At 46.4% G+C, this 12,379-nt stretch overlaps 1 protein-coding gene across 3 annotated transcripts in view; it reads left to right on the top strand.

Annotated features, from left to right (window-relative positions):
* Window positions 1–12,379, top strand: part of GIGYF1 (GRB10 interacting GYF protein 1) — a 1,351,771-nt gene that overhangs the window by 1,007,345 nt on the left and 332,047 nt on the right. For all 3 annotated transcript variants that reach the window (XM_085637593.1, XM_085637592.1, XM_085637591.1), the window contains one exon: window positions 7,768–7,850. In XM_085637593.1, the coding sequence (XP_085493719.1) occupies window positions 7,768–7,850 (83 nt within the window). The remainder of the gene's footprint in view (window positions 1–7,767; window positions 7,851–12,379) is intronic.

Here is a 12,379-nt window from a genome sequence, read left to right as displayed (position 1 = left end):
ATAGTGGGAGATGGGATGGCTATGATCCTGCTCGATGCAGAGAAGGCTTTCGACCGAGTGGTTTGGAGTTTTCTCTGGGGGATCTTAAAGGGGAGGGGAGTTGGAGAGAAATCTATAAGAGCACTTAGAGCAATGTATGTCAACCCGGTTGCCAGAGTGGTGGTTATGGGCGAGAGCTCCGATAAAATTATTATAAGTAGAGGCACGCGTCAGGGCTGCCCCTGTTCCCCAATCCTATTCTCTCTGTACATCGATCCGTTTATTCGAAAAATACTAGGCTGTCCAACAATCAGACCTGTGGTATGTAAGGGGCATGAGACAAAGATTTTGGCTTATGCGGACGATTTGGCTGTGGTTACTTTAGATCCGCATCAGGCACTTCTGGTTTTGGCACAAATGGCAAAGGATTTTGGTAAACACTCAGGATACCTATTAAACGAATCTAAAACATTAATAATTTGCACAAACAATATTATCAAAACAGACGCAAGATTTGTGGACTCAGCGAGCTATTTGGGGGTCAGAATCAATGCTTCAATAGACAAAATAGTAGCTGAGAACTTTGGCCCACTGAGTAAATCTATAGAAGTGGATTTAAAAAGAATTAACGTATTACACCTTTCATTGATAGGGAGGGTAAATGTATTGAAAATGACTATGTTCCCCAAAATTCTTTTGTTCTGGGCTATACCTCTTTTAATTGAAGAAAAAGTAATTAAAGGTTTAGAATCCATCTTTATAAAGTTCATCTGGCAATATGGGAGGGTAAGGCGCTCTACTAATCTTATGTCTCTCCCTAGGGATAGGGGGGGTTTGGCCTTACCGAACTTGAGGCTGTATCATTGGTCGTGTTTATTGATGCATATGTCCATTCTGTTCCAGTCAGAGCCACAAGCTAGCCGAGGAAATCATGACACTCAGGTGCCCCCCCCTCAATTTTTGAGCTATTAGTAGGAAGAAAAGCATTTGGTCTCTTAATGTGCGAAGTTGATTGTAGATATTATAGGAAGGTACGTTTTAAGGTATTGGATGGTGCATGGGGGGGTCTGGAGGGCAATCTCAAAGTTTTGTCGAATCCCCAAGGTAAATCAATATCTCCATTTAAACAACTCTAGCTTATTCCCACAAACGGCAGTCAATAGGAATCTTCAGGTATGGGAAGAGCTAGGTATTAAAACATTAGGGGATATAATGAGGGGAGACGAGATATTGGGGTTTAATGAGTTGCAGAATAGCGCCGGTATCCCTTCAAAACATTGGTTGTTGTATGTTAAATTAGTGTGTAGGCTGAAGGCATTAAGACCGAGGATTTCGTTAGCAGGTGAATTCCCAATTGTGCATCTTCTGGTCAAAGGGTGTAAGAAGATAAAAGATATGTATAGTCTACTCAATGGGGAAATTCAAGACGATATAGAAAAAATCGAATCCGCTTTGGCTATAAAATTGGGAAATCCCGATGTCGATTTGGATCTGGCCCTCCTATTGAACAAGAAAATCTTCCGTTCTACTAGTCTGAGGGCACAGCACTATAAAGCCTTGTTCAATTTGTATCATACGCCAGCTAAGTTATATTTTTGGGGGGTAAGGGAAGACGACAGCTGCCCTAGATGTAAGGGGGGGTCAGGCAGATCTGCTTCATATGTTTTTTAATTGTGGGTCTCTGGCCGGTATTCAGAGGGAGATTGAAAAATTTTGGGAGGGGCTGTTAGGTCAGAAAATCGATATATCCCCTACCCTTATGGTATTAGGCACTGACGACAGGTTAAAACTGGGGAAAGCGGAGGAAGCTCTGGTTTTCATCTCTGTACCAGTACTTCGGATCTTGATCTCTGCTGGGTGGAAGGATATTGTAGCCCCCTCATTCCAAATGTGGCTCTCTAGATTGCTTGGTCTGAATAATATCGAGATCTCTCTGTATGCTCAGAAGGGGAAGAAATCAAGAGACTTTGGAGAAAGTATCTGGGCTCCTGTATCAAACTGGAGAGGGGCTGGAATCCGAGAGGAGGAGTAAAATCAGATGAGCAATGATAGTTAAAAAAGTTTTATACAAAAAGTGTGGCTCCTCACTCTAATTATGGCAGATCTTGCAAAGATAAAGGATGTTTCATCTTTGTATTGTCATTTTTCTTGAATTCTTGCACTGATGCATTGATGCAATTTTATGTTATTTGTACAAACTGCAAATCAAAATAAAGTTAAAAAAAAAAAAGGATTACAAAAGTAACGATAACATACTTTACCTGCAGCTTGAATTTCATTCCATAGGATAACATTGCCTAGTTTTTGCTGAAAATTTTCGAAGTGTCGGTTTTGCAAACTTACAAATATTCGTTAAAAATCGCCTGTATAACCTAAACGCATTCTCTCAACTGCTTACAGGTGGTACACTAGTGCTGGATCCAGGATCCAACTTAGCTAGAAAAAGTAACAATAACCCCACTTACCTGCTAAGGGAATTTCCTCCCATAGGATAACATTGGTCGTTTCATTAGAAAAAGTTTTTCAACTTTTAAAATACCAAAATATTGCTTAAAAATCACAATAGTAACTAAATCGTATTTACTCACCTGTTTCGAGGAACTGTCCCAGAACTGAATCTAGGGTCCAGTCCTGGAGTTAGAAAAGTAATCCTAAAAGTAATCAATTGCATTTAACTTGAAAGTCCTATTGAGGTCAATGTATTATTGTGTTTGAAATTGTGTTGCCTATTGCAACAAACTGTAACGACTGCATTCAAAAGTCAATTGCCTATTGCAAAGTATTTAACTAAAACATCTCATTCTGAGAAAGTATATTTTGATACCTATTGTTGGTTCTAAAATAAAACAACCATATATTTTTATATGCAACCATTGGCCTAGAGTTCAGTTCTTGAGTGTGTGAGACCATTTGCTCACTGAGTGTGTACAACAAATGCTTTACACTGTCCTCGGATACTGCCTTACTGCTCGACCAAGCCACCACTTCAGAGAGTAAGGTTATATCTAACTCTAGCCTCTGCCAAACTTCTGGGGACTGTGGACTCTGTACACACTGTACCTATTTGGGAACAGTGTATACAGAGCCACTTTCCTACAGATCCTTGTTGCTCCCACATGGGCACGGCAACCATGGTTCACAAACTCCTCGAACTTTCAGTAGTTCCACACTAAAAACTACATCTCTCCCCAAGACTGCTCACGCAGAACCATGGAGACATTAGACACCCAGATCCAGCACAACTGAATCTAGCAATCTGGCTCCTGATGTCCTAGAGTTTGGGTACCTTAACCTCCCACCAGACTGTATGTACATTATCAAAGAAGCCGGACGCCCTACTACTAGAGCCTCCTATGCAGTCAAATTGAAGCGATTCGTCATTTACTGCAACAACAAAATTGACCCGCTAGATGCTTCCATTCAGAACCTCATTTGCTATTTACTGCATTTACAAAGATGTAATCTTGCATACTCATCCATAAGATTACATCTGGCTGCCCTTGCCGCCTATGCAAAACAGACAACATTTGTCATTGTTTAGAGTACCCGCAATTAAAGACTTTATGGAAGGCCTTATAAGAATAATTCAACCGATACTGACACCCTCTCCGGTGTGGAACCTAAATATTGTTCTTACTAGACTCATGGGTCCCCCATTTGAGCCTTTACACAAATGTGATTTGCAGTTCCTTACATGGAAAGTAGCTTTCCTCATCGCTATCACCTCACTCAGGAGAGTAAGTGAGATCCAGGCTTTAACCATACAAGAACCATTCTTACACATACATCATAACAAGGTGGTTCTTAGAACAAATCCAAAATTCCTAAACAAAGTAATCTCTGCTTTCCATCTTAACCAATCTGTAGAGTTACCAGTTTTTTCCCAAAACGCACTCCCCGTAGCAGAAAGAGCTCTTCACACACCTGATGTCAGAAGGGCTTTACTTTATTTCATTGACATGACTAAACCTTTTAGAAAGACAAACCAACTGTTTGTATTTTTCGCTCCACCTCATAAAGGAAATCCCATTTCGCAAAGCTGGAATTGCCAGGTGGATAGTCAAATGCATTCAAATATGCTACCAAAAGGCAAAACGCACATTAACAATTCCCCCTTGAGCGCATTCAAAACGCAAACTAGGGGCTTCCATGGCCTTCCTAGGGAACATTCCCCTAGAAGACATTTGTAAAGCAGCAACATGGTCTACTACACACACCTTCACCAAACACTATTGTGTAGACGTGCAGGCGAAGCAACAGGCTTCTGTAGGCCAGGCTGTTCTTAAGACACTTTTCCAAACCACTGCAACAGATACAGGTGACCACCGCTAGGGGAGACACTGCGGTACAGTCTATGCAACAGTATGAATTCTGCAGCTCATGCCTCGAACGGAAAATGCTACTTACCAGTATGCATCTATTCTTGGCATGTAGAGCTGCAGAATATCATACGCCCACCTGCCTCCCCTGAACCTTTATCTGTTCCAGTGTTATCTTACTTAGATACATTACACATGCACATCTTTTCTGTTTCTTACAAACTCCATCATTTCCCATCATGGCGAAAAACAATCTAAAGATGGAGTCGATGCCCATGCGCACTATCGTCCAAGGAAGGAGTCTCCTATCTCGTGACTACAAAAGATTTCTTCCGAGACCACAAGGTGCAAGCATCCGAGCCCAACATCAGATGGCGATCTATGCAACAATATGATATTCTGCAGCTCTATATGCCAAGAACAGATGCATACTGGTAAGTAGCATTTTCCTTTATGGTTATTTTCTGTCAACTCTTTAGTTTCAACTTTGGTTTCTTGTCGATGCATTTCGTTCGGTTTGCTCTTTCATAGATTCTCCTATTGTATAGGTGTTCTTCGTTCCTACTGTGGTCATTATCCCCGCTTGCTACTGGAGACTGCCTTTCTTTTCACCTACAAGTGAGGAAGGCTTCTTGTGTATTCTGATATAATGTATATATCTTTGTGTGTATATATATATCACTATCTCCATGGCCCTCCAGACTCCGTGAAACAATGAGCGCACACCCACAATGCCTGGAGAATCATGGATTCTTTAATGCGTTGGGCCTCTCTTGACCCAGCTATTTGGAGTGAGGCATTTCGGCTGTATCCCCAGTCTTTATATATTTTGTGACCTAATGTGTGTAAATATATATATAATATATATATATATATATATGTGTGTGTATATACATATAGATGTGTGTTTATATACATATGTGTATTTTCCATGTATACGGATATACTGTAGGTGGGCTTCCCACAAGATGTACTTATCTGCTCTTGAAACATCAATTTTCTTGGTCCTTGAACCCTTGCTTGGTCGTTGTCTTTACTTTTCCTTGCTTCTCTTGGCTTCTTCGTTTCTTAGCCCCAGAGTGTTACCTTCTCGCTTGGAGGCTTTCCGCACAAGATTAGTCTCTCCTTTCGTTGTTGCACTTCTCAGAGTGTTTTGGGCAATTGATTAGTCTGCTCTCCCCTTTTCCATAGTGATGTATTCTGAACTCCTGGTTTCCTTTTTGCCTGCGTATCTCTGGGTGGTGGTTAGTTCACATGTTCGTCTCTACGGCAGGTGCTCTGGCACAGTAGCATTTGCTGTTTTCCTTGGTCCCTCAGCCCTGTCCAGTCATGGTTTGGGTATCATAATTGTTTTTGTCAGCGTTTGCTCCTACAGTTTCTTCTCTCTGCTCTGCTGTGGGTTGTTTTCCACATACTTACCGTCTTGCAGTCTTCTGCTCACTGCAGGCTTCCACAGTCGTCCTAATGGAGCAGCTTCTTCTTTTCCTTTCCAAATTCCCACAACAGCCCTGTCCCTCTCTCCCTTTTCGGGCTGACTTACCTATTCTGGGATCTTTTATGGGTTCAGTTTGCAGACCCTCTTCCGGAGATGGTATTGCTTGGGTATCAGTTTGAGGATGAGCAATCTGCGGTTAGATGTCTTTTACAGATGAACAAGTTACTTACCTTTAGTAATGCCTTATCTGGTGAAGACAGAATCTAGCCACAGATTCTTTGCAGACCCACCTATCCTCCCCACTCTGTGGACTGCTGGTCCGGTTACCTACAAGATCCCTTTCTTGGCATTCTGACGCCTTTCTTTAGGACTCCGGATTTGTTTGACAAAAAGATGTCTCTTTCTGGCGTACTGTTTCGATACAGTTTCTATGCGTGGCTCCTCATTTTGACACATAAGGTTGTCACAGTAGTAACTGACGTCAGCGCTTCAGGGGAAGGCTTATATTGACTCCTCCACGTCACATCCTGTGGTTGACCGCTTTACTGAGCCGTTCAATCCCCTCTACCAACTGGCAGAGGTACTGCTTTTATAAATTCCGGATCCAGCCTGGTGAGAATTCTAAAGTAAGGAATCTGCAGCTAGTTCCCGTCTCTACCAGATTCTGACAACTACTGATCAGCAAGCCGCAATTGCCAGGGAACCCCAAGAAAAGGCTTAAAAATATATGAAACATTTAAAGAGGGAGTAGTATCAGTTAAATTGAGCAATACCTTACCTTTTTTTTAATAGCTCTATATTATTTTAGCATATCGTCAGCAGTTGGCATCTACATTGTCAAACATAATTTGTATTAGTACAGTCACTTTTCTTTTGAAGTGTTCCATGACCTGTGATTTGATTAACAATTACATATAAACATTCAAACTTTTGCCCATTGTTTGTGCCATTCTTCCCCAGTCATCAGTCTCCTTCGTTGTGCCTCTGCCTTGGCCCACCCTTCATTGTTGTGATTATGATCTCCGATTCTATCCTGTGTCATGGACTATTTCATCTAGGTTGTCACCCCTTGATTGCCTCTCACTGTTGCATCCATCCCTTGATTTAAGTACATTACAGTTCTTTATAGGTCACCTGGGGGCTGTTAGTAATTTGTGTGTGCCGATTCAGATTCCTTTCATGGTACAGTGCGAGAAATATGCCTGAATCTAGGGGGGCATTTTATCCGACTTAGCCTTTAGTACTGACTGTATTGAGTCCCGCTCATTGATGGGTATATCCGTCCCCATTTGCCTTTGTATGGGAGTCATGACATTGATTTCCATAGTGCTCCATTTTATCAGTTTCCTGAGCCATTGCAATATCAGGTGAGATGTGAGTGCCTTTGATCGCATCACTATTCTTTGGTTCCCCAGAAGCAATACCAGATCTATAAATTTGGATGTGTGGCTCAACACCTTACCAATAACGTTGGTTCTGGTGGACACTGGTCCATCTTCACATTCTTTCCACTTCCGTGAGAATTTTTTGGGTGTTCTAAGGCCTATAGGGGTAGACGTACCTGTGACCTGTGCTTTTGTGAGTTGGAGTCCTTTATGTCCAAGTGTATCCCCGCATTTGATTGATGAGTGCTACATGCTTGAATAAGTGATAATTATCAGTTTCGTGAATTCTAAAATTTGTTGAGAGGTCGTCATGACAGCTGGTTATTTTAAAAGATCAACCATCTGCAGAGAAATCACAATATTCACCAAAGAAAAATTACAGTAATTTTTTATTTCGTTTTTCATAACCTAGAGCCAGTCAGCTGGATGCACGGCACACCTCTGTACTAGATATCCTACACACCAAACTCCTCCAAACAGAGCTGCTAATTTATTTTTTCATGGTATTTACTTGGGCAAAGCTTTTTTGTGTGTATATTTTATGACTATTAATTATTAGCACCTGTGTATTTCTCTGTCAGTTATTGCTCGTAATATGCACATCTTCAGTTTACTTGCTCTCAATGCTTTATTTTTCTGTGTTTTTTAGGCAGTGAAGCCAGTTTATGGGATTTACCAATTAATCCTTCAACTCAGGGTCCAATCTTAGAACAACTTCAACTGCAACATAAAGTAAGTGTAACGTTTGGAAACAAATTTTTGTATATTTGTTGGTAGCATTTTTATTGTGCTTCATATTCCTCAATAGGCAGCAAAGTACTCCACTTTGTATTGAGATTCTATGTGTCCATATGGTCTTCTTGTCCCTGGGGGTACTTTAAAGAGAGCATATGGTGGCCACCAATGAGTGCTGTCCGAAGTCCAAATTCTAGTAACTGGTAAATAATGAATCAATGGAGTCACTCTGAGCTCCAGTAGCCAATCCCTGGAAGTATTATTATCAGCCAGTGAATACTGTATTGAATCGCCCGAGAGCGACTAAACCTAGCTCCTAGTAGCACTATTGGGCCTCCAATGAAATACGAAATAGTTATCCATGATTGATGGGCATAACTCCAGGGTTTTTCCTTTTCCGTTTATATTGCACTTGTCATCAATGTTCCCTTTATGCCCTTGTATGGCCTCTTGACCTGCGTTAGCCTTCCACTTGAATTTCTGTAGGCTAGCTTCCATGCTCTGGGTTGTAGTTGCCTTGCACAGAACTTACTGTCCAAAGTGCCATCTTGGATCAGGATTCCATTCTGGTACCCATTGTCTGCCTGGCACCTAGTGCTCTAAGGTGCTATAATGGCCCTGCTCAAATTTTGACCGAAGAGGCCTTTAGACAGGATTATGTGTCAGTTGCCCTAACAGTCAAGAATTCTCACAACCTTCCAAACACTTGGTCATAGTGGTTCCTTATTTCAGGCCTTTACAAGAGGCATAGGTGATATTTTAATGTAAAAGGTTAGGTGATTTATTAATCTGAAAGAGACACGTTAGTGATAGATTCCTTACCTTAGAATATCCCCAGGCGTCAGACTGGATCCGGAAAGTTTTCGTCAGCAGTACCCCTGCCCGTCGATAGGCGTCGTCGTGCGGCTCCGCGTACGTCGTAGTCGCCGAGATGTCGTCGGAGCTACTTAGACGTGCCCACGCACACTGACGTCCGTTCTTTCTTTTTCCACGCCAGCAAGCGCAGATCCGAGAGAGCGGTACTCCTAGTCAATAAATTTGACTTGTTTGAGACGTGTCTCTTGTTTTTGTCGAGAATTCGATTTTTGGTGCAGTAGGGATGCCCGGGTTTAAGTCCTGTTGGAACTGCCGTCGGACCATGTTGGTGACTGACCCGCTCAGCGTGTCTCTTCTGCTTGGGGCACGCCATCTCCCCAAGACGTGCCCCGATTGTCAGGCCATGGCGCAGAAGGCTTGCTGGAGTGTTCCCGGAAGTTGTTGGGGGGGGGGGGGGGGGCGCACTCGATACCGTGCCCCTCAGTACCGTGCCCCTCAAGGTCCTGCTCTTATATGGAAGCCGAGGGATCGCTGGCGCAGCCGACACCATCGTTAATCGAAATCTGGGACAGGTAAGTCCAAGCCCCATAAAAGGTCAAAGGAGCGGCGTCGCTCTTCGTCTACCCCTCACCGGTTGCGGGACTCGGTGGAGGGGGCGGGTGGTCACTCCCCCGCGGCTCATTCGGGGCCTCCGTTGTTGCCTGCGGCTTACCCACATTTTTGGGGACCGTACGTGCCTCCGGAAGAAGTATAGGTACTTCTGTCAGCCAAGGGCCGTTTCTTTGTCCCATCGGGTCCCTCCGGAGCGCCTTTAGGCCCCGCGGACCCCGTGGGTGGTTCTGCCCCCGTGCCACTGCCTTTGGCTCCGGTTACACGGCAAGATACCCTGTGGCGCCGTTGGCTCCGGCTTCGTCGCCGCACCGCTGTTCACTCCGGCCTCTGCGTTGCCGTTGGCTCCGGCCTCTGCGTTGCCGTTGGCTCCGGCCTCTGCGTTGCCGTTGGCTCCGGCCTCTGCGTTGCCGTTGGCTCCGGCCTCTGCGTTGCCGTTGGCTCCGGCCTCGGCGCCGGCGTTGGCTCCGGCCTCTGCGCTGCCGATGGCTCCTGACTCTGCGCCACCGTTGGCTCCGGCGCCACCTTCGGATCCGGCCTCGGCGCCACCTTCGGATCCGGCCTCGGCGCCACCTTCGGATCCGGCCTCGGCGCCACCTTCGGCTCCGGCCTCGGCGCCACCTTCGGCTCCGGCCTCTGCACAGTCTGTGGATCTCGCATCGGCACCGGCTTCGGCGCAGCCTGTGGATGCGGCACCGGGCCTCGACGACACTGTTGCATCACAGCCTCGGCGACTGTTTCGTTGCCTGCAGGGCCGGTTTATAGCAAGCCTACCTTGTCCTGACTTTAATCCCTATTCATGATCAAAGGGGGGTACTAGGAGGGGTCTGAGGACCTTCTCGCAGCTCGCTGTAAGGATGATCTAAACTAGATTGACAATAGGGAGAATCCCAGCAAGCTGGAATTCTCTCCGCACCCTGATACACTGTCTCCCTCCTCCGTAGCTACGGAGGTGGTGGGTACATTATGTGATATGACGTAGGGGAGGCTCCTAACCTCAAATTCCTTACAGTGCCTATCAGGGCAATCGCCTCATTCCAGTGCTTCAGCAGCAGCTCCTCTACGGAACTGCTGCTACCCTTCAAAAACGCACTTAAAACGTGCCTGTGCATACAAGGCATCCCCCGTTTTATCACAGCACCTACCGCAAGAGTGTCTAGTGGTCCAGGGCTCTGCTTCTCCAAGGGCCTTTTGGCCCTCTATTCCAACTATGTGTGGGACACGGTGGCGCAGATGCTGCCACAGTGTCTAGCTGAGGCTTGGAAGGTGCTCTCCCAAGCAATTGCTGAGGGCAAAGATGCAGCGGGATTGCCCGCATCTTCCATAGGCAGAGCAATTTGTATAACAGCAGGGTGGGTCCCAGGGCTAGCGGGCAGATCAGTCCACCGCCACCCCTACCACCACCGCCGCCTCAAAACCTTCCTAGTCTGCTGTTTCAGTCCACTGTTTCAGACCCACCACACGCCAGTGGGCGGCAGGATTCGCCATCACCTCCCCCACGGGCACCCCATCGCTTTGGACTGGTGGGTTCTGCAAACAGTCCGAAGGGGCTACTCTTCCCCTTCAAGACTACTCATCCTGCTATGCCACATCAGTACCACTGCTATCGGGGGATCACGTGACGCTTTGCTAACAGGAAGTTGCGGCACCCTTGGCCTAGGGGTCCATTGAGCGTGTTTTAGACCTTCGAAACGTCAATCGTTTACTAGACCCGAAAGGCTGAGGGTAGTGTTCCACTTGCAGGACGCCTACTTCCATGTCCTGCCGGCCCACCGGTGTTGCATGCGGTTTATGGTTGGCCACTAGCATTTTCAGTTCACCGGGATCCCCTTTGAGCCTTACCAGCGCCCCTCGGGTGTTCACTAAAGTGTTGGTGGTGGTCGCAGCTCGTCTGCGCACATCAGGGGTTTGTCTTCCCCGATCTCAGCGACTGATTGTTGAAGGCGGGCTCGCCCCAGGCAGTCATCTCCCACCTTCAGACTACGGCTGACCTCCTGCATTTGCTGGAGTTCTCCGTCAACGTGCCGAAGTCACATCTGGTTGCCTCTCAGAAGCTCCTCTTCATCGGAGCGGTTCTGGACACATCGCGATTTTGGGTTTAACCTCCCGAACAGCGAGTCCATGACATTCGGGCTATGATTCTGATCTTTCAGCCCTTGTTCTGGATTACAGTCAGGACGACACTGAGGCTGCAGAACCTCATGGCCTCCTGCATCCTGCTGATCAATCATGCCATATGGCATATGCAGGCTCTGCATGGGACCTGAAGTTACAGTAGACGCAGCATCAGTGACACCTGTTCGACTACGTCCAGATCTCGGAGGGCACTGCACAAGACTTGCAGTGGTGGTTCACTGACCAGCGTTGGGTCAGCTGCAGATCCCTCTCCTTCCTCAACCGGAACACAAAGTGTTGATGGACGCGTCCCTCCTGGGATGGAGCAGCCACATGGGAGAGGCAGAGATCAAAGGTCTCCGGTCTGAGGTGGAGTCCAACCTCCATATCAATCTTTTGGAGCTCAGGGCGATCCTACTTGCACTGAAAGCACTCCTTCCCTCTGTCAAGGGGAGAGTTGTGCAGGTGTTCACAGACAACACCACTGCCATGTGGTAGTGCAACAAGCGTGGGGGGGTGGGGTCGTGGACCCTCTGTCAGGAGGCTCTGCACCTCTGGACATGGCTGGAACGCCAGGGCATTCTCCTATTGGTTCAACACTTGGCAGGTTCTTTGAATGCCAGGGCAGACGCACTCCGCGGTCTGTGCATGATGGATCACGAATGGCTTCTTCACTCGGAGGTGGCGCAAGGTTTCTTTCAATAGTGGGGAGGATCTTGGTTAGATCTATTCGCCGCCGAAGAGACCGCGCAATGTCCACAGTGCTGCACGTTGGAGTTTCCAAGGCGGCACTCACTCGGTGACGTTTTCGTCGCGAGTGGTGTTGCGGTCTGTTGTACGCCTTTCCACCTATACCACTTCTACCCAGAGTGCTGATGAAGATCAGACTCGTCCAGTCCCAAGTCATTCTTGTGGCACAGGCCTGGGCTTGAGGAGTATGGTATCCCGAGCTACTCAGTATGAGCGTAGATCCCCCAATACGGCTG

This window comes from Triturus cristatus, chromosome 12 (genome assembly GCF_964204655.1).
Source record: "Triturus cristatus chromosome 12, aTriCri1.1, whole genome shotgun sequence".
Taxonomy (NCBI): Eukaryota; Metazoa; Chordata; class Amphibia; order Caudata; family Salamandridae; genus Triturus; species Triturus cristatus.
Note: the sequence above shows the minus strand (reverse complement) of the source record. Positions and strands in the feature narration are given on the sequence as shown.